This window comes from Xiphophorus hellerii, chromosome 19 (assembly GCF_003331165.1).
Source record: "Xiphophorus hellerii strain 12219 chromosome 19, Xiphophorus_hellerii-4.1, whole genome shotgun sequence".
NCBI classification, from domain to species: Eukaryota; Metazoa; Chordata; class Actinopteri; order Cyprinodontiformes; family Poeciliidae; genus Xiphophorus; species Xiphophorus hellerii.
The window spans coordinates 28,216,411-28,238,749 of NC_045690.1; the positions used below are offsets into that span (position 1 = coordinate 28,216,411).

At 40.9% G+C, this 22,339-nt stretch overlaps 1 protein-coding gene across 7 annotated transcripts in view; it reads right to left on the reverse strand.

Annotated features, from left to right (window-relative positions):
* The window catches only part of LOC116708782 (uncharacterized), a 246,275-nt gene that overhangs the window by 123,489 nt on the left and 100,447 nt on the right, over positions 1–22,339 (reverse strand). For all 7 annotated transcript variants that reach the window (XR_004336772.1, XR_004336774.1, XR_004336773.1 and 4 more), the window contains 9 exons: positions 12,480–12,644; positions 10,852–10,992; positions 10,646–10,747; positions 10,327–10,506; positions 10,088–10,246; positions 6,580–10,008; positions 5,727–5,861; positions 3,449–3,576; positions 2,816–2,897 (listed from right to left, as the gene is read on the reverse strand). Coding sequence is in view for 4 of the 7 variants with exons in the window: in XM_032546812.1 (XP_032402703.1) it covers positions 2,816–2,897; positions 3,449–3,576; positions 5,727–5,861; positions 6,580–10,008; positions 10,088–10,246; positions 10,327–10,506; positions 10,646–10,747; positions 10,852–10,992; positions 12,480–12,644 (4,521 nt within the window). In the remaining 3 variants the exon portion in view is untranslated. The remainder of the gene's footprint in view (positions 1–2,815; positions 2,898–3,448; positions 3,577–5,726; positions 5,862–6,579; positions 10,009–10,087; positions 10,247–10,326; positions 10,507–10,645; positions 10,748–10,851; positions 10,993–12,479; positions 12,645–22,339) is intronic.

The window sequence follows — 22,339 nt, forward strand, 5'->3', positions numbered from 1 at the left end:
ATCCATCTGATAGGAACAAATTAATTTAACTGTGCTTATTCCTCCTCTCATCAACAATAAATTCTGAAGATTTGGTAGTATTTACTCTTTATTTGCCAAAGTTATGAGGGGGAAACCACATACTTTAGCTGCCAGAAATAATCTGTTCGCGCTCCATAATAGGGGAACAAATTAATTTACTAGTAAGTCTTTAACTGTTCTTATTCCTCTCTTCATCAAAAATAAATCCTGTGATTTTGGTAACATTTGCTTTTTATTTGCCACAATTTTGAGGGGGGAACAACACATATATGCTATTTTAGCTGCCTGAAAGAATCTGTTTCCCCTACATTTCATAGGAACAAATTAATTTACCAGCAAGTCTTTAACTGTGCTTATTCATGTCATTATCAACACCAAATCATGTGATTTTGGTAATATTTGCTCTTGATTTTGATTTACCAAAGTTATGAGGGGGGGAACCAAATATTTTAGCCACCTGAAATAATCTGTTCCCCCTCCATAACATGGGAATAAGTGTGCTTATTCCTCTTTTCCCTAACAACAAATCATGTAAATATTGTAACATTTGCTCAGTATTTACCAGTTATTAATGGGGAACCATATATTTTAGCTGCCTGAAATAATCTGTTCCCCCTTAACATAGGAACTAATGCATTTACCGGCAAGTCTTTCACTGTGTTTATTCCTCTCATCATCAAAAGCAAATTCTCTATATTTGGTAACATTTTCTCATTATTTGCCAAAGTTAAAAGGGGGGAGCCATATATTTTAACTTCCATGTTATGAAGGGGGAACAGTTTAAAAAAATTTAAAATTAAAAACACACACACAAAAAAAAAGAAAAATCAAACTCAAAAAGGGCACGAGGGGCATCAAGGATAAAAGGGGCAGGGGCTCAAGTCTCCACCGCCCCTCCCCCCCTTCTGCACATGCCTGATTAAGTCCACAAGCAGCAAAATGAGTACGAAATGGATCAGAACTCTTTGGAAAGTTTCTTTGCAAAGGGAAAAGGCCCAGAGAAGAGACAGGAGAATGGATTTATCCCGGTAGTGGACTCCCACATTCGCACTGCATGATATGTGGCGACCAACTCGCTAATGAGGCAATGAAGCCTTCAAACTGCTTTGCCACATAGAGACCAAGCACCAAAGTGTGCATAAGCAACATTTCGACAACTGGTTCGATCGGTTCGTGTGTCCAGCCACATGGCAGGAGCAACACACCAGACACAAACCGATTCCAGAAGAAAATCCCGTAAAACCCCCAACATACCATACATGAATCTAGAATAAACAAACACGGATGATGACGTAGAAGCAATAGCAACAGTTTGTGGACTAATTTTAAGCGGTATGTTCAATGTGTGTGTTCATTAAAGCCAATATAAAAATGTATTTATCAGAATCAGTTGTATCAAATGTAAACATTGTGCCCCAAAACAATTAAAAAATCACATCAAAAAGTTTGAAATGTTGTCTTCAATGTTTTTTTGATTCCTAAATATAATAGTGGGTGAGAGAGAATGTGTCAGTGACATTCATTAACTTAAAATGCTTTGTAGAACAGCACTTTATGAAGTTTGGTCCATTTACCGGTACTTGTATTAGCTTTAGCCACATTCAATATGGCTGACGCTATGGCTTATTGCGGCAACACTACGTTTTGCTGGTTCAAAAGCACAACGTAGTGCTGTCAAATTAGGAATTTCTCAGATTTCCCACTGGTACATACCTCTTCCAACGTGTTTTTGTCATTTGTAATTGTGCTACGTTAATGTTGTGTTTTTCAATTTGTTGAAGTGGTTTGCACTTCAGGGCCACCGTATTTCAATTGACTTAACATAAAGTGAATCATGTTTTAAACCAGTCATGGCATATTGTATGAATGTTGTAGCTATGAATATGTATATACCTACAAAAACCGATTTAACTATTTTCAGATGTCTTTATTTTTCTAACCCCGCTTTCAACAATAACAAAATATTTCAACCTGCTCTGCCTGACAATTACACATTGTCAATTAATTACATATAAAAAATATTATGGATTTTTTTTACTATAATTCTAAAATAAACACTACTGTTTTATTAAAAATAAAACTAATACTGATGTATTAATGATCATTTAAACTCCACAATAAACCACAATATTCCACTAAAAACACAGTAGAAAATTGAATAAATCATAATATAATGTTTCCCCATGTCAGTCTCAGGAGATGATTGTGGAGAAACTGTGATTCTGATCTCTGGTCTTCTGATCTCTATGTGTCTGCAGAGTTTTTCCCCTGATCCTTTTTGTCTCATGTCAAACAGTCAAATTTGCTTTGTATTCGGCCTGTCTTAAGATGTTCAGTCACGTATGTACATCTTCCTACTACTCACATATTATTGCAAGAGTTTTCACTTCTGAGAATATGGTGAGGTACCGGATGGATGTTATAAAAGAGTGCAGATATTGAGAGCAGTTCTATATTTGTTGCCTGATGTGCTCCAAACTGTTCTGTCCATAACACTTCCAGCGCTGTCAGCCCCCAGTCAGCAAGAGGCGTTTAACTCTATGTCCATGTCAGAGATTATTTTCAGAATTGATTTGTTATGGATTGATTTAGTTGCCTCTGTGATGTACTCTGTGCATCTGCACCAAGTATGTGTGAATTGTAATCCTTGAAAATGAAGGACAGTCATCAGATTTTTCCATCATTTAAAAAAATAAATGGTCAAATATGGAAAATATTCTGTTAACTTGCTCACTGGAAATTTACTGCTAACAGAAGGTATTTTAACAGAAAACATGGTTTTCTCTAAACTTACCTCTCCTGAAACTGGAAGCTTTTCACTAGATTTTTTAGATCCCTTCTGTGTGGTCCCAACCTCACCAGAGCCTTGATGAACTCTACAAAATAAAACAATAATAAACACCAGGATTAAGTTATACCCAATTTAATCTTTTTTTTTAAATGCTATAATATAAATGTTTATAAAAACAGTTCCATATCCAAAGAAAGTCAATGAATTATCTTTTGTCTATTTTTCTAAACTAACCTGAAATCATATGAGGTAGTTTCATGTATTTATGAATAAATGTCTGCATATCTTATATATCTATATATATATATATATATATATGAGGGAATAATTCTCATATCTTCACATGTAGATGTGAGGACTATAAAGCTTCACATCTACATCTTAACCTAGGAAATAAGTGGACCTTATTTCTGAAAAATAAAGAATCTGTCATTGCCTTGAAACTTGTGTTGATAACCTTCCTCCTGCTGCTCTTGAAGTTCTACACACAGCTCAAACCAGTGTGGCAGATTAATTTAACAGTCTGAGACACAATAAATAGCTTTCAGATTACTATCCTCCCTTTCATTACACCACAGAGAATCAGGTTGTGGTGAATCTTGGTCTCCACTAAACTGATACTGAATGGCAGCCAACCTCTTTTCACACTCCAGGAGATGTGTCTGAGCCAGGTGATGAGTGTCCTCAGGACTCAGAGTGCCACACAGCTGTTTCAGGGTCTCCAAGTGCTGACCAGCTTCTGCAAAGTCAGCTGGGAAGCAAGCCTGGGGAATGATCACATACATCAAGAATCAAGTCAAGTTTATTTGTAAAGCACATTTCAGCAACAAGGCAGTTCAAAGTGTTCTCCTATATAAAACACCATAAAGAAAAATATAAAAAATAAAAAAGTGACCGATTCCACCCCCAAAAAAGGCTAAATTAATTATAAATATAACTTAGAAGCTTGTTTTATCCCAGTAGTTAGTGCTATAGATTTCTAAAAACATTGAGCTTAACACTGGTATGACTTGTAATAGCAACACATGCATATGGGGTGACTGGAAGCCATACATACTCATAGGATAAATGAATCTTACAAAAGGCCAGTTGTCTGTATTTCTCTGTGTTAAACAAAGAATAATCTGAGACTGATGCCGGTGACCAAGATAAATCAGTTTAAAACTTGCAAGCATAGCTCTTGACAAACAGGCTTAACAAACAGTTAAGATATGATTGTTTTCTCTGCGTTAGATGAGTACTTACTTAAAATGTAATAATTTTAGCATCTTTTTACATTAATGGTCTTGCACAAATAAACACTTATTTGATTGATAACATAAAATTGATAAAATAATGCAAGTGACCAGATAAATTTGTGCATATGAAATTTTGAGCTATTAAATGTAGACAATGCATATGCAATGTGACACAACACAAGAAAGTTGAAAAATGTTCAGCTGTCGCGCTGTCATGGAAAGTGGTGGAAAAGTTTTGCCTTTCACTGTTAATTGCTCCTCAAATGTTGATCCTTTTAGTCTCACTAAAGTCAAATCTTTCTCCATCATCAGCTCTCCACTGTAAAGGTCTTAATAAACTGATTTTTTCTTTTTATCATAATCTATTTTAACTAAAAACATTCCAGCTCGAAAAAGTAGCACCAGAAATGCTTTGTGATGGACCGAGCAGTAAAAGATGAGTCAGGCACAAGTTTAAGTCCAAAAAGAAGGTTTGTTTTTTTTAATTTAACCCAAAACAAAAGTTAGGTTTATAATAAAAATGACAAAGTTGGGTCTATAAAAGAGGTCAAAGTAACAGAATTCTACTCAAACTGAGAACACTAACTCAAACAAACAGACATATCTAAATGAGACAAAGGAGAAACTTAAATACTGGCTGATCAGCCCACATGAAAACACACAAAAACCTAACTGAAACTAACATAAGAAAATCCCATTCCCCCCTTTTGATGCTGAGTTGTGGTATGAACCAATCTGTTGTCTCCATAGGCTTGTTCCACCCCTTCTCCATCTCTTAGTTTCACTGAAGGACTGGAGCAGTCGGCACTGAGGTAACTCAAACAAACAATCATTTGATTGATACCCTGTCATGATTACATGTATGCTTACAATTGATTCCTTTCGTCTACTGACAAAATCATGGCTGATGTTAAAAAGAGCAGCATTCCCATAGTTGAGCCTACTCACCAAAATCCTCTCTGATAAGTTCCTTGGAGGAATGCAAGGAGGCGGAACAAGGTGTGAAAGCAAGCAGGTAGATTAAGCTCCGTAGTCATTGGAAATTGTTAATGGACTGAACGTATGTAGTGCTTTTCCAATCATTTTGAATACTCAAAGCGCTTTACACTAAAGTCACATTCACCCATTCGCACACACATTTATACATCGATACGCAAATCGGTAGGCAATGTGGGGTGAAATGCCTTGCCAAGGGGCACAATGACATGTGGCAGGAGGAAGCTGGAATCAAACTTACAACCTTCTGATCACAAGATGACAAGATACCCACAGAGCCACAGTCGCCCCAAATAAAAATAAATATAACTTTTACTATTTTGGTGTCTAGGTGTTATAAAAAGATAAAATCACAACACTGTTACACTTTGAGTTAATTTGGGCTAAAAAGGTTGGCAAAAGACATTTTTAAACAACTGAATCATACAAAAAAATAAAATAAAATAACAGAAACAGAAATGTTTCTGGTTTTTAACACTCTGGGAGTCAACCAAAGTCATTTGGACACCACAAGCTTTTGGTCTGTGCAAGGTCCGACTGTGTCCTATATGCGTTTTTGAGGGGGGTTTTTGGAACTGATGGTCTCCTCAGTGTGACGGTCTCCTCCTAAGCATCAGACTAAGACTGTGGGAAGGTTAAAATCACAATGAAGATTTTGAGCAATTCTTGTTATATCCTACCTCCCACTGTGACTGGACAGACTGAGTAAAGAATTCCATCTCTTTGAGTTGAGACTGAGTACAGAAAGCCTCCATGCCCTTGGCTGCTCTCAGGAATTCCGCAAGTAACTCTGGGTCAAGAGTCTGCAGAGCCTCCTGAGGAGAAATGTAGGAAAGTCTCATAAGTGAAAGCAAGCAGATGCCTCGTTATGCTGATTAAAGAGGTATACCAATAAATGTGGTATAACCATACTTTGACAAGCCTTGGTTGAAAAAAATTCCCTCTTTTTAACAAATCAGGACATACCTTTTACCAGGTTGTGCACTTTTTTAAACCTCTCTTCAAGTGTAAAAGAAATTTACAGAGTTTCTACATAGCCGACATTTATTAAACAAATATGGAGCAGTTGCTTATGATAAACTAAGCAGATCATCATTGCTTTGATCAGATTTTTACTTAGGCTATTAGGGCTACAGGATATCAGAAAGTCATGCAATGCTATTGCTGAATATTGCGATGACTATATCAATTGAATTCACGATTTCTTCAGTTTTCTTTTTCTTATTTGTGCTTCCAGCTCTCTCTAAGACTTTCAGCATCTTGGACACTGTAATTTGTCTCAGGTGGTTGACATGTGCTGCTGTGAGATTTCATCCAACTAATATGATATCTCATTTATATGCAGATCTCAACTGGAATATATTAGACAATAAGTATAGCATTCGTAGCTGACTTTGCAGCATTAATATTGCCCACACTGAAAAGATCAAAATACTTTTTTAATACAGGGAGATAAAGCAGCATATTCTCACTAAAATAATCTATGTTTTTATGTTAACTATATGCTGTATTATGCAAATAAAATCAATTCACCTCTTTTACTGATGCTTGCTCAACTGTCAGATGCTTGTCTTTGAAGACAGAGATTGCTTCCATGATGTGAGCTTGCAGGCAATGCTTGGCTTCCTCGAAGTGATTACTGGCCAGAGCCTGGGCCTTCACATAGGCCTCTGTGTAGGCCTGGGAAGGCGCTTGATCTAGAGAGGATGGTTTAGTGAAGAGATCCAGAGATTCCACATGAATCTGAGAAGTGAGTGCTGACACTGGTTGACTTGTCTGAGGGGGTAATTGAACCCTGAGCTGTGTTGAAGTTTGGGACTTGGTCAACTTTGGTGAATGAGAACTCTGCTGGGTTTGTAGTGGAGATTGGACTTTAGGTTTGGGTATTAGCGATGATTGCACCTTAAGTTCAGTCACTGATTGAACACTGTGTTGAATCTGTGACTGAGCTGTTGGTTGTGATGAAGTTCTTGTCACCACATTGGACTGCTGTGTACATTCTACATCAGGTTTTTGTGGAGACAGAACCACAGATCTTTTTTGCGCCTGATGTTCATCTATAGGTTCTATGGCAGACACAACACCAGGCGCAGATGGTGAGCAAACCTTGGCCTGGGCCTGTGGTGTCTGCTCCTTCTTGCTTTGCAAAGTTTCTACATTGAGTATCGTTGTTGCTGTAGCAATTAGTGGTATGGGGTCACTTATGGGTTTTGTCTTTAATTGGGATAATGATTGTCCCTTTGGCTGAGCTGACAATTCAAACAGAGTTGCCGGATGCAACTCTGCCTGGCCCAGAGGTTTGGGCTGGGGAGGTGTAACACCTTTGATTTCAATCACTGGGTGCGACAGGACTTGGAAGTGTGTGGATTGGGGAGGGAGCTCCTGAAAGAGAGTATGAGGCGGAGGCTGATTATTCTTAGCAGGAGGTTTACTTTGTAGCTGTGTCTGGGTCTGTGTTTGGGACTGGCCTTGAAGATTGTATATTTGGTACTGTGTAGAGAACTGTGACTGAGAGTGGTCTGGTGGTGATGGTGGTAGAGGTATTTGAGTTTGAATCTGAGGTTGAGAGTGATGTTGCCTTTGGAGAAGGTGCTGAGCTGGTAAATATGTCTGAGATGGAGGTTGGTGATAAGTTTGGGGATGTAGTTGCGGCTGAAACCAGGTCTGTTGCTGAATCAGGCCTTGATCTTTCTGTGCTATATTATAAGCTCTCTTCTGTTGCTGACTCTGTTGGACATTACTCTGGGAACTTATTTGGGGGTGGGTTTGAGTCCAGGCTTGAGTATTTCTCTGGGGACTAATTTGAGGCTGAGTACTGGATAGATCCACCACATACGCATGGGAGCCGATCTGAGTTGTTTGCTGTGGCCACTGTGGCAAAATATGAGCTGCTGAATATTCCCGAGAATGTGAACCTTGAGCAATTTGCTGGTAATACATTTGTGAAACTGGATGCTTTTGTTGAAGGATAGCTTGATTTTGTAGTTCTTGGTTTGCTGCCCACTGCTGAGCTGAAAACCGAGGCTGAGGATGAATCTCAGGGCAAAGGAAAGGTTGAGTTGGAGCTGGAAAATGTTGAACAGACATTTGGGTTGAGGGTCTAACTTGTGGCCATGCTTGCAGTTGGCATGGAGAATAAAGACCTTGGTGAAAGGCTGGTGACTGGCTGAGAGTTGTGGGATCTGAAGCTGAAAGATCTTGATAACTGACTACATGTTGGCCCTCATGACAAATTGGTGGCTGAGGTTGATGTGGACCAGCCATTGACTGAATAATATTCTGAGCCTGGTCAATGGAAAAAGTATTAGTTTGAACATTTGCTCTTTGCTGAGGATGGGTTTGAGCCTGGGTAATTGACTGGGAAACGGCTTGAGAATAAGCCACAGGTTGAGGTGGTGCAGGAACTTGATCTCCCAAATTTGCTGGGATCTGAGGTTGGCACAATGAATGAGCAAAAAGCTGTGATTGTTTGTTCAACTGGGGTTGAGGGAGAGACTGAGTCATACTTTGCTGACCTTGGGTTTCAGGCCTGTCAGTTGTTGGTGGCTTAGGAGAAGGGGGTCTAACAGGAGCCCAAGATTGTGGATGACTACGAAGCTGAATGTGGGATGGCACAGGAAGCTGGATAAAACCTGGTGGAGGTGCCTGATTAGGCGACGTGGGTCTGATTGTAGGCTCTGCAGGGATATGCAAGGGAAGTTGAGGTTCACAAAGGACACTTGTTTGAAAGTGACTGTGGGATTGTGGAAGTATTTGTTTCTGTGACTGACTGATTCTGGTTTGGGACATGGTTGTTGGTGGTTTTGGACCATCTGCACAAGAGTAAACCAAACTTCTGGACTGGATTTGAACCTGTGATACTGACTGAAGATTAACCTGTACATTTGGTTCTGACTGATTTATGACATGTGATTTTGTATAAGACTGGATCTGAGATTTATTGTTGGTGCCCGAATCAGGTTCTATCTGTCTAATAGGTGGGTGTGGTTGTTTTTTATAGTCTTGAGACTGTTTCTTTTGTTGCTGCCATTCCCTTGCAGACTGGTATTGTTCTTTTTGTTGTTGTGTTTGCTTAGTCACCTTCACTTGGGATTCAAGGAGTGTCTTACCAGTTAATGTATGTTGCGAAACATACATTAATGGAGCAGAACTTTTTGTTTCTCTTTTCAACTGTGATTTGATCTGTCTCATCTGAAGAGGATCATGTCTAGAATCCTTTTGAGAAGCAGCTGGACTTTTCTTTTCTGGACAGGCTGCTTTCTGAAGCCATGGGCGGTTCTTGATGGCCTGAGCCTTTCTGCTCTGAAGTTCTTGTGAACTCAGAGACTTTTTCTTTGGAGCTGGTTGCTGATATAAAATCTCCTCAGCTGCCTGTTTAAAAAGTGTTTCTTCTTCTACAATTGGGAGTGTGTGTTGTTTCACTTGAAACTGGCAAATTGTTTCAAGACCATCTTGTTCCTCTTGCTTATCCTGACATGGTCGTGGTTGTTCTAGATTCAACCCTTGCTCTTTGTTCTCTTCTAGTTTTTGCTCTGGTTTGTATTTAAATGGCTGCTGTTTTTCTTGCTCATTTTTTTTGCTAAGGTCCTGTTGTGGTTGCTGCTGAGGTATCTGACTAGTATCTTGAATTGTCTGGTGTTTTTGTGCATTGGCATCTTGGCAAGTCTGAGTTTGGCTCTCTATCTGTATTACAACTTGTGCATAGGTATTTGGCATTGATGGAGACATTATCTTTTCTTCTCTGTATTCTTGTACAACTATCTTTGGCACAGAGGCTTCTTCACTGTGATTTGAAATGCCATTTGTCTCTGACTGATGAGTTGGCATCCTTGTCTCTGACTGCCTCAAGTGTTGAGACATTATTTTAGCCTGAATTAATTTTTTTGATGGAGGACTGGCTTCTGGGGGGCTTCTGCTTTTGTCCCTTCTTGCACCGAGACTACTGAGCAAACCAATAGCTTCCTGGAATTGAACACATACATTAGGAAAACATCTGTTTGTAGCCTGTAAATCAATGTACATTTGTGGAAAAACAACTGGCCTGGGACTGGGCAACAGCATTTTGAACTCGTTTCTGCATTGCAGAGGCATAAAGGTACTGGATAGGCGTAGTTTTCTGCATAGTCATAACTATGACCTGCAGGTCTTGCTCCTCTGTGACCACCTGGCCCTCCAGCTGTAGACCTCGGGAAATGACGACCTGCAAATCAAATGTTGCATAATAAGCATACGTTTTTTTTCTCAAAAAAGAATATATTTTTGTTCCATGGGGCATTATACCCTAGCTCTTGGGTCCTGGCCCTGTAGTTTTTGTTGTTTATCTCTGGCCCTCAGCACCTCATACAGCTCCCTGGCCTCCATTTCCCAGAGTAGAAGTTCAGCTAGTCTTGTGTCCAACCCAGACACACTATGCTGGAGCTCTGCACAAACTTGTTCAGCTTCAAATAAGGTTTGCATTACCTGATGCAAAAATAATAAAGGGCAGTGATATCTTAAAATATTTGTGCTTGGCATATGTAATATTTATGAAAGAAAACTGCAAAAATAAACATAATTAGAAAAATATCAAAAAGACAAATGCAAGTATACTCATTCTTACTTCAGGTATAGCATGTCTAAGTTTCTGAAGCTGATCCAGTGGACATTCTGCAGATGGCTTTAGAGCCCCAAGATTTACTTCTTTTATCTTCCTTAGCATGAGCTAATGGTGGGGAAATACATTTTAGCTGAGGACATATTTGAAAATGAAAAGAAAGCAAATGAACATTATCTGCAATGTACGAGTGATGTCTCTGTTGGTGTGACCTGTAAGTGATTCCTGTGCACTCTCAAAGGACCTGCCATTGCTTCTAGAGGCTCTTTAAGAATCAGAGTAGCCTCTCTTATCAAATATTGGAGATCCTGAGAGTTGGTTGGCAAATCTGCAAGGGGCGATGTTGTGTTCTCCTGAGGAGAGAGAGTTTGTGTGAGAGGACGGACAGACGGACAAACAGAAACTTTCCTGCAGGGAAATTTAAATTTCTGTCTAGCACGCATCACTCTTGGGTATAGTTAAATCCATGTTAATCCTGGAAATAAAACTGTTCAAGGCTGCAGAAGACTTAAAACATGCCTTCTTGTTTGGGAAGATCCAGATAATTTTTTCCCTGTAACATTGCCAGTGCAGGTCTTGATGTAACATAGAATGTTGTCCATCCTGCAGCTGCAGAGAGGCATTGTCAGGCCAGCTTGTGATGGTTCTCATCGTGATACGTTCAGATTTTCTCAAGGAGGTATATGAAGGAATCAAAAACAGTGACAGGTGGTCAGACTGCATCAGGTGTGACTGTCCTGCTTGGCTCTTTAAGCCAGTTTGATGTTAGAGTAGACCTGTAGAGTAGACTCCAGCTTCTTCCTGTGCTTCTCCTTGCTGTCTCTAATCTTGAGTTTCAGCTGCTTCTGTATACTCCTCAGCTCCCTGACTTGTGCCCTAAAGGCTCTTTTTTCCTCGATTAGTAGTTCCTTTAGTTCATGGGTGACCCAGGATTTTATTATTTGGGAAGCATTTCACTGTTCTAGTAGGGATGACGCTGTCTACACAGAAGTTTATGTATTTGGTCAAATACTCAGTCATGGCACCGATGTCATCTCCATCTCACTGGCAAATAGCACTCCAATCAGTTGCTTCAAAACAACCTTGTAGGGCCTCTTCTGCTTCCTGTGACCACTTCCTAACAGTCACCTTCCTATAGGTAGTCTCTTCACAAGGAGTTTGTGTCCAGAGCAGAGAAAAACAAGATTATGATTATATTTCCACAGAGGAGGTCTTGGTTTGGAAACATATGCATCCTTGATATTAGCATATAGCAAATCTAAAGCCTTTTTTTCTCGGGTGGAGCAGCTGACAAACTGGTGAAATGTTTGCAGTGTAGAAGAAAGTGAGGCATGATTAAAATCACCAGATATTGCCACAAATGCATTAGGATGTTTTGTCTGTATCTTATCAACTATGGAACTGATGTCATCACATGCATTATGGGCAAGAGCTGAGGGTGGAATGTAAACAGCTACCAAAATAACACTGGTGAACTCTTTTCGTAAATACTGACAGAAGCAACAACATGAGCAGACAAGGTGGGTTGAGTGTCTTGCCCAGGGATGCAAACAATGAGGGCAATCCACTGATTGCAGGGCAAACTCATACTGCCGATGCCCCTGCCACCCTCAAAATCTATCCAAGTACACAGTATCCAAAACAAGAAACAGTTATCCAAAAATTCCTGCCTTTCATTCCAAAAAGGCAGGAATGAAGTTTTGAAAAAGAAAGGATCTCAAAGAAAGTACAATGTACACCTGTTGCTGCCACCCTGAGTGGCACAATTCAGCAGTCATTTGTAAGTTAACATGGGAATCTAGAACATTACAAATCACATTTTGTTTCTTGGATGACTTACCAAAGTGTTTTCTTTGACACACTCTGCCCAGTGCTTGTTGAGTTTCCATAGCTCTTCTGCCAGACCCCTACTGGTCTGAGGGTCTGTTGACTCCATCAGGAAATTAGCCACCTCATTTAAATGGGCATGCCTAGAGCCCCACTCACTCATCGACTCAGATGTTACCTGTAGAAAACCATGCAGCAGCAGAGATTAGAAATACTCTACCAGTGGAAAGGAAAGTGTCCTACTGGTCATGTTAAAGTTGTATGTCCAGCTGCTGATCGATTATAAGCAACTGTAAACTCTGTTATTATGTGATCTAACAGATTTGTTTTCCAGGTAACAGATTTTTTTGTTTTAATACTACTTTGGTCTAAAAAGGCTTATAAAATTGTATTGATATAAATGCAATTTTAGAAAAAACTTCAAGTTTGTTTGAGATAATTATTTACATAGTGTTAGATTGTTTGAAGTAAGGAATGTGTAAAACATGTACAATTTCCAGACTACTGAGTGCACCTGAAAATAAGCCACACCAATTAACTTTGAGGAAAGAAAAAACTTACACTTGTGAGCTTTTAGAAAATATTTAATTACAATTATTGTAATTATTATAAGGATGTAGTGATAATGATATGACCCAAACAAAACCTTAAAGTAGGGCCAGTTTCACTCGATGGCTAAACTGTTAAAACTGTAGCCAATTTTAAATATGTTGGGTTATTCCAGGACAGTCAGCTCATCTTTGTTGAAAACACTGACAAAATTTTAAAGAATTGCTCACACAGACTCTATTTTTTAAGAAGACTTGGTGGCTTCTAGCAAACTAGAGCTTGTGTACAAGATAACTGTTGAGTGTTCTAACGTTTCATTTTCTGGCTTGTATGGTCACATGAGCTTTAGGATAAAAGACCAAATTTTAAGAATTGTTTTAATGGCAATGTAAAATAGTAGTTAAACCACAAAAATCTTATCTCAACTGTTTGCTGAAAGGACACTGAAGATGGCAAAGAATATTTTAGCAGATGGCATCCATTCCTTTTTTTTCGGCAGTTTGAACCTCTGAGCTCATGAAGCCGTTATTGTGTCCCTCTTAGTTCAGTTTTTGTCGCTTGTTTAACTTTTAGGAATTGTAGCAGCTGCAGTGCGCCACAATAAAGGTGCAATAAAGCTGATAAACAGGTGAAGAACAAAACTAGACAAAACCACTTCTATTCTGCCTTTTCTTGCTGTGTCGGCATTACACGTGGACCCCTTGCCATGGCAACCGACAGACAACAGCTCAACGAGTAGTTAGAGCAGAGATTACCGATCAGGAGAATCAACACAAAAAGTACACAAAAACGCCAAAACAGAACATTCAGTTTGTTACATTATGTTGCCAGGCTTGATGTCTATATTGTCATTATTAATACATTTTCGCCTGAACACAGCGGTGGTTGATTAGCTGATTTAAACACCTGCTCTACTGATGACCTGGTGTGCAGGTTGCCCTCTTTTAGTGCTAATGAAACCAAAACACCAAACTGAGCAGCACATCTTAAAGTTATCAGTCAATAGCAGGCTAGCTACAGTTAGGCTACCATAACTAACTCACTGCTCACGTTTTCAATATTTTCTCTAAATTAAAACTTTTTCCTCACCTGTTAAATGTGAAACCCTTGAACCTTATTATCCATGGCTGTCATAGGGTTGAATTAACCGCTAAACATTGCGTCCTATTGTCAGATTCTTTGCGTGATTGTGGTATTTTCCTGACCACCGATATTCCTGACTCAATGGAAAGCAATGAACATCTTTTAGTACAAAAAACACAGTGGACCACCAATGGACCGCCTCGGCGCCCCGACCAGGCTTAGCAAGTTTTCTGGGGGGAAACCCTGTACTTATCTATACGGGGTGTTTTATTTTGACAGTAGACTACTGTTAAGGTAAATACTAGAGGTGTGCCGATTGATCGGCCACGATCATAATCGGCCGATTTCCGTGAAAAAGTGTATGATCGGTGATCTCCTATCACTGTCTCTTGTTGCCGATCACCAAAACCGATCACATTTATCTCACTTTGCAGCCTGCCTGTGTAGCTTATCTCATCTTTCCTTCACATTGCGAAAGCGTGCAGCAAGAAATCCTGTCGTGTGAAACTATAAAGCTCTGAGAGTGAATGGGGACAGTTGCGTGTTGCGGTGGAAAATTACCTTGGGGGTGAAGCACGTCCAAATGCATCAACACAACGAATCTAATGTGGCATTTAAAAACAAACACTTGACAGAGTTTGGCTACATCTAGGTTCAATGCAGGAAAAGAGGACATCCGGAGTGGCCAGGTAACAGGTAAAGCAGCCCAAAATTACCAACACTCACCTGGATTAGCATGATGGTCAGAAAGATAAACAAATAACCCGATAAATAATTCAAGTCTTCGAGCTGGCGGTGTAAGAAGTTGGGATGTGCTCTACTATTCTGCTATTAGTTGATAATAATCTAGTCCAGGTTTGAAGTTTCTAGGACCTAGAAACTACAACACCTAGAATCTAGGTGTTGTAGTTTTGGAACTGGAGCAATTCTAGTGTGACCGAGATCCAAAAAAAAGTGATGAAATCAACCTTTATTGAAGTTTCACAAATCAGAAAATGGTTTCACAAATCACAAACATGGTTCTAAATATTCTGCTGATAATAATCTAGTCCAGGTTTGAAGAGTCTAGGTGTTGTAGTTTTGGAATTAGAGCAGTTGAAGTGTGATCGAGATTGTTAAGAAAAATGATTATTTTTTGGTGTTTAATATAGCCAATATACGACATGTGTAACAGTTATATACAATACTCTTATTTGGAACAGGTCTCGTCTGAGAAGTGGTAAGCAGACAAAGCAGGGCCCTTTCTTTTTTCCTCCCCCGCTGACAAGACAGAGCAATAAATTTACATTCCGATAGAGCAGGAGACTCTTTGGCGCCTCTCCCCGTACCTGGCACGGCCCAAGACGAAGTGGTCCCCCCCTTTTTTGCTTGGACAAAAAACAGACACCTTTGCTACAATGAGGGGAGTTTTTTCAAGTTCTCTGAGGGCTGAGGGAGTTTCTAATTGGTCAAAGAACGGAGCGCCTTGACTGCATATATTAAATTGAAGGAACACCCACTGACTATAAAATTTGGGTCAATGCTGAGATAGAGAGAGAGAGAGAGCGGCCGCTATTTTTTGCCTTTTTGTATTTGTCTTATGTTTGTCTGTCTTCCCCTTTGTGTGTGTTTTTTATTTTTATGAAAAATGCATATCTCTGTTCCTCTGCAGCTTTGTTGTCGATTGCTTTGTATGAGATTAAACTCTGTGATCTGTGACGTCAACACGCTTTGTTGTTGTTTCGTTTTACCAGCACGCGGTCGCTGCACGTCGCCCACTGAGAACGTCACTCGTCGAAGATCCCGGGCAAAATTAAAAGAGGAAGCAGGAGCCAAACGTTTTGTCCAAGGCTAGCATTAAATGATCCTCTTTTTTTAATAAGATCAAAAAAAGGGGAAGAAAATCGCACTTTATTGAAGTCTCTCAAATCAGAAAATGGTTTCAAAAATCCCAAACATGGTTTTAAATATTCTGCTATTACAGCAGAATAATCTAGTCCAGGTTTGAAGTGTGTACGTGTTGTAGTTTGGGAAGTAGAGCTGTTCTCGTGTGACAGAGGCCTGAAAAAAAGGGGGAAACAAATGCCCTTTATGGAAGTTTCACAAATCAGAAAAGTTTCACGAATCCCAAACATAGTTTTAAATATTCTGTTAATATTTAATATTCTATTAAATATTAGAGCAGAATAATCCAGTCCAAGTTTGAAGTGTCCAAGTGCTGTAGTTTTTTAACTAGAGTAGTTTAAAATATGGAATGTAGTGAAAAATTAGGTTGATAGAAATGGTGGGTGAATGAAAGCCATACCTTTTATGGTTCCTTTTATGCCTACACTATGCTGTAGGCATAAAATTTTATTATTTTGGCAACCGTGACTTTAGCAGTTCAGAACTGTAAACTTTTTATGGTACTTACTATAAAAACAACACATATAACATAGACATTAGTCTACATAAGTGAAAAACATGGCAGGACTGTGTGATATATTGACATTTTATTGTAAAAACAAACAAAGAAAAAACCTTTACGTTAAACTACCGGTAGCTGTTATTACCAGAATTTTACCATCAAATTACAGTACAACATACAAGGACATGTAGTTTGTCAGCATTTCAATATGGAAAATTATAAAGAATATAAGTCTAAATAAAACAAAAACACAGACTATGAGTAATCCACTTAAAGAAACAATTTGCTCAGGAGGCTGTGCAACATGGATACGGTCTTCCAAGTCACAGGTTGAGCTTGAGACTCATATGTTGTCAATCAGGTTTCTCTGCTGGAAAACAGAAACAAAGCAAAAGTTAGAATGATTCACTACATAAACTCAGTATTCGCTTAAATGTTTGTTTCACCTTTGATGACTTACACACATGCATACATGGAGACAGGTACTTCAACCAGGCGGAGTGATCATTTCTGACCGAAAATTCAGAAGTTCTTAAACCTTTGTTTGTTGTCGACAGGTGTGATCCTCTGTGCAACTAGACAAAAAAACACAAACAAAAAATATCAGTTGAAGACCTGTTGTTTCAGAGAATTTCTATCTTCATCCTTCCATCCTCCATTTTGGGAGAAACATTCAAAACAATTCAGGATGGATGACACAAGATAAACTCAATGCTGAAAGCCAAACAGAAAAAATCCCCAAAAATAAAAAAAAGGGTTGATTATTTAAAAAGTGAACAGCCTTTATATGGTGTGTATATCATCATCAATTGTTTAGATTTGAGCTTTATACTGTGGAAGTCAGCAGAAAAAGACAAAAATATAATTTGAGTCTTGTTTTATCAAGTCTTGTTAAACCAAAAATTGAATGTTGTACAACCGTTGGTGTCTTCTCACCTCACCTTCTCCCCTTCACAATAAGAGTATACATTCGAGTGTGAAATATATACATTGATTACGCCACACAGGCCCGCCCTGAACACACAAAATGTCACAAATACAAAAACACATAACATGTGAAACAACATCACAAGTACATAAAAGAAAACACACAAAGGAAAAACTAAACAGCAGCAACAAACAAAACAATTGAAATACCTAACGGTAACAACTAGGGAGTTTAATAAGTTGTCCACCACCGCTTCTTTTTGCAGGAACAGGGGTTGAAATTGAAAGAGACTCTCCAGATCGACTCCTACCAAACTGTCCACCTGAGGGGGACAAACCAGCTGTAAAAGGACGACCCGGAAGAGTGGGTAAAGAAACTCCTCCTCACCATGGCGAGGAGGCTGAGCCAACTCAACTGGGTCCCCTGGTAACACATGAGCTGGCTTCAAACGGTCCACCGAAATACTCTCCTGATTACCCCCCAACACCACCAAAAAATCCTTAGCTCCACTCTCCAAAACACAGACTGGACCATCGTAAGGAGGCTGAAGTGGTGAGCAGTGTGAGTCATAGCGGATAAATACATACTCGGCAGACATTAGGTCCTTTGGCACAAACACTTGTGGAAGGCAGTGATGGGCTTCCAACGGGGTAAAAGATCTAGATTTCCCATTTAGAGCTGTTCTACTCCCCAGGGGATCAACCGAACCCGCTGGACCTGGAAGAAATTAAGCCTAGGTGCAAATTCAAACTGGAAGACTCTTTAGCCCCACCTGCATCATCCAATCGGCGCATCCCGCTCATCGCCGGTGACCTATCAACGCTGGACCAAGCCACGTCACGTCCAATCACCGACCAAGGCCCAGTTGATAAGGACCTCCATCCATGGCATCTTCCGCTTTCCAGCTGCGCTCAACCCTCCTCCACCCCTTCTCCACCTCCACTCTTCAGGCTCGCATCCTTCACCGACCTCCACCACCAGTGTCGGGTCCCGGGGGATGACATTCCTAACTTACATCGGGAATGCTCATCCGAGCTTATTGCAATTCACAGCTCAATGTCCTCAGCCGGGGCCCAAGTGCCAAAGAACTTTGAATTCATGCATATCAATAAACCTTTTTAATCGCTGCTTTTTCCGTCTGAGTCTCTCCAGATTGAAATTCCCCTAGTACCTTCAAAGGCTGGCCCAGGACCAACTCAGCTGAAGAAAACAGCAGGACCTCTTTTGGAGCCGAACACAGGCCCAACAAAACCCAAGGTAGGTGATCTATCCAGCTATTATCCACCAACGAGGCCCGCAATGTAGCCTTCATTGTGCGGTGGAACCTCTCACAAAGACCATTGGCCTGCGGATAGTAGGCAGCAGTACGGTGGAGTTTAACCCCAAGGCTTTCTGCCACTGCAGTTCACAACTTTGAAGTGAACTGGGGACCTCTGTCGGAGGTCAAGTCCAATGGCACACCAAACCAGGACACCCAGGAGGAGATAAATGCCCGAGCCACATCAACCAAAGTATGACAGTGGAACTGCCTCCGGCCACCGAGTAGTTCTGTCCACCATCATCAGGAGATAGGTAAAACCTCTGGAAGATGAAAGCGGCCTCACTAAGTCCACATGCACATGTTCAAACTTCCGTTGTGGAACAGGATAGTGCTCGAGTGGAGCCTTAGTGTGCCGTTGCACCTTGGCATGCTGGCAAGTCAAACAGGAAGCCGCCCATGTCCGTACATCTTTACAGAGTCCTGGCCACACAAACTTTGCCCCTGCCAGTTTAACAGAAGCTTTAACGCCCGGGTGTGAAAGGGAATAAACTGCATAAAAACTCTCCGACGCCAACTAGTAGGGACCAAAAGCAGAGGTTTGCCAGTCGAGACATCGCAAAGAAGGGTTGTGCCACACTCATGAAAGGAGACCTCCTCTAAATGCAAACTGGATTCAGCCGCTTTAAAGGCCAGAATATCCTGGCCAGTCAGTTGGTCTGTGGCCATGGCAAGGTAGTCCACACCTAAATGCACAAAAGCAACCTTTGCTCTGGACAGACAGTCAGCCACCAGATTATTTTTGCCAGCCACATGCTGAATGTCAGTGGTGAACTCTGAAATGACAAATGCCGTTGTTGCTGAACCGACCACTGTTCAGAAACTTTTGTCATAGCAAAAGTGAGAGGCTTGTGGTCAACAAAAGCAGTAAAGTCCCTGACCTCCAACATGAAGCAGAAATGACATGTTGCCAGAAAAAGGGCAAGCAGTTCCCGAAAATCCCCATACGGTGCTACATTTTTTTTCAGCATCCTGGAGTTTCCTGCTAAAAAAGCACGGGGTTGTCAGGCACCATCCATCCATTGCTCACAAACTGCCCCAGCTGCATAATCAGAGGCATCAGTTGTTAGAGCCACAGGAGTTACTGGAGATGGATGGGCCAAAAGCGCAGCATTAGCCAAGGTCTTTTTGGCATCATCGAATGCCTGCACCCTCTCGGGAGTCCACTATATCTGATGGTCCCCTTTTTTGTCTCTTAAGTGCTTCATACAAGGGGTGCTTGGGGTTAGCTGCCCGTGGGATGAAAAGGTTATAAAAGTTTACCATCCCTAAAAACTCCTGCAGGAGCTTCGCTGAGGGAGGGCGGGGAAAAGCGGAAACTGCTTCAACCATTGCAGGTAGGGGAACCGCCCCTTGAGAAGACACTTTGTGTCCCAGGAACTCAACAGCAGGCAGTCCAAACTGGCATTTAGCTGGGTACACGATCAGGCCATGTTCACTGAGTCTAAAACAGCTGACGAAGGTGCACCATGTGTTTTTTCGCAGAGGGACTAGCCACCAATATGCCGTCCAAATAGACGAACAAAAATGGCATACCCTGCAGGACCGCTGGAACATCTGCGCTGCGCCTTTAAGACCAAAGGGCATCCGTAAAAACTCATAAAAACCAAAAGGCGTGATAACTGCGGTTTTGGGTACATCTAAGGGATGCACTGGAACCTGATGGTAACCTCGGACCAAGTTCACCTTAGAGAAAACGGTTGCTCCAGCCAGGCGGGCAGAAAAGTCCTGATTGTGAGGAATTGGGTACCTGTCATTACTGGTTACGTTGTTAAGGCGCCGAAAATCCCCATACGGTCCCCAACCCCCGTCTGCTTTTGGAACCATGTGCAACGGAGATGCTGTTAAAGGAAGAATAATAATTTAAAATTAACTTTGGACAAAACGTTTGGCTCTCTCTTCCTTAAAACTCCCGGATCTTCTCAGTGGGCGGCGTGCTGCTAAAGTGAAACAACAACAAAGCGCGTTGACGTCACAGATCACAGAGTTTAATTCCATTATTAAAAAAGAGGATCATTTAATGCTAGCTTTGGACAAAACGTTTGGCTCTTTTCCTCTTTAATCTTGCCCGGGATCTTCCGAGTCCTTGGCGAGTGACGCTCTCCGTGCAGCGACGTGTAGCGACGGCGTGCTGCTAAAACGAAACAACAACAAAACGTGTTGACGTCACAAATCACGGAGTTTAATCTCATACAAAGCAATCGACAACAAAGCTGCAGAGGAACAGAGATATGCATTTTATCACAAAATAAGACACACAAGGGAAGACAAACGAACATAAAGACAGACAAAGGCGCCCACGTGCAGAAAAGATGAAAAAACTCTCAGACTCTCCGGTGCTGACCTGAAATTTTAACCAAAGAGGCGTTTCCCTATTTAATATATGCAAAAAAGGCGTTCCGTTGTCCGACTAATCAGAGCCCTGTCTCGGCCCCCCAGAGAAAGTTGGGACTTCCTGATTTATAGCAAAGGTGTCTGTTTTTTTATCTACGCAAACGGGCGGACCTCTTCGTCTTGGGCCATGCCAGATACGGGGAGAGGCGCCAAAGAGTCTCTAACCTCTTTCAGACTGTAAATTTTATTGCTGTGTCTGTCAAAAGGGGGAGGAAAAAAGGCCCTGCTTTGTCTGCTGAATTCCCAACTGCTCAACAGAAACTATTCCAAATTAAAGTGTTGGCTATACCTTTACACATGTCGTGGATTAGCTGTATTAAGCACCAAAAAATAATCATTTTTCTTAACACCATACAAAGCAACGCATGAATCAATCAACAAAGCTGCAGAGGAACAGAGATATGCATTGTTTACCTTATAGAAACAAAGACAGACAAGACAAAGACAGACAAAAAACAAAACAAAGACGAACAAAAAGCAAAGACGCGTCTTTGGAGAGAGCCGATGTAAAAAACAAAATGTTGACCGCTCTCTGAATTTTTTGTGCTGACATGAAATCTTATAGTAAGGGGGTGTTTTTTCTATTTAATATATGCACTCAAGGAGTTCCTCTGGTTGACCAACTGGAAACTCCCTTAAGCACTCAGAGAAACTTGGAACTCCCCCTAATTTACGGCAAAGATCAAAGGGCCATCTGGTCTCTGGCAAAACAAAAAAGCAAACCGCTGCCCTGACGCCCTGTGGCTCCCACGGTCATTCTGGGTACAGAACGACCTGAGATAAGACTTCACAGATACCTGTGAAATCTAAAGTCTCTCTGCGCTGCCGGGAATGCTAATTTTATGGCTTCGTGGCCTCACAGCGGGGAGGCCCCTGCCTGTCTGAATGCCTGCTCATCTGGCTCAATCCCAAATGCTCAACACAAAGCTGTTCCAAATAAGAGTGTTGAATATACCTTTTATACATGTCGTAAGATTAACTATATTAAGCACTGAAAATAATCATTTTTCCTTAACAATGCCCATGGACTTTTGCAGCGCCATATAATGCCAAGACGCTCCATGTTTGCAAACTCCTTTTTCGCTAACGCTAACTTAGCTGTGTCTAGGTGACGCGCTCGGTGGACCGACCATAGGTATACAATGTTCCACTCCATGCTTTGCCACGGTAGCAGAAAATGAAGGAGCTGTTAAAGATGGGAACTCAGCTAACAGA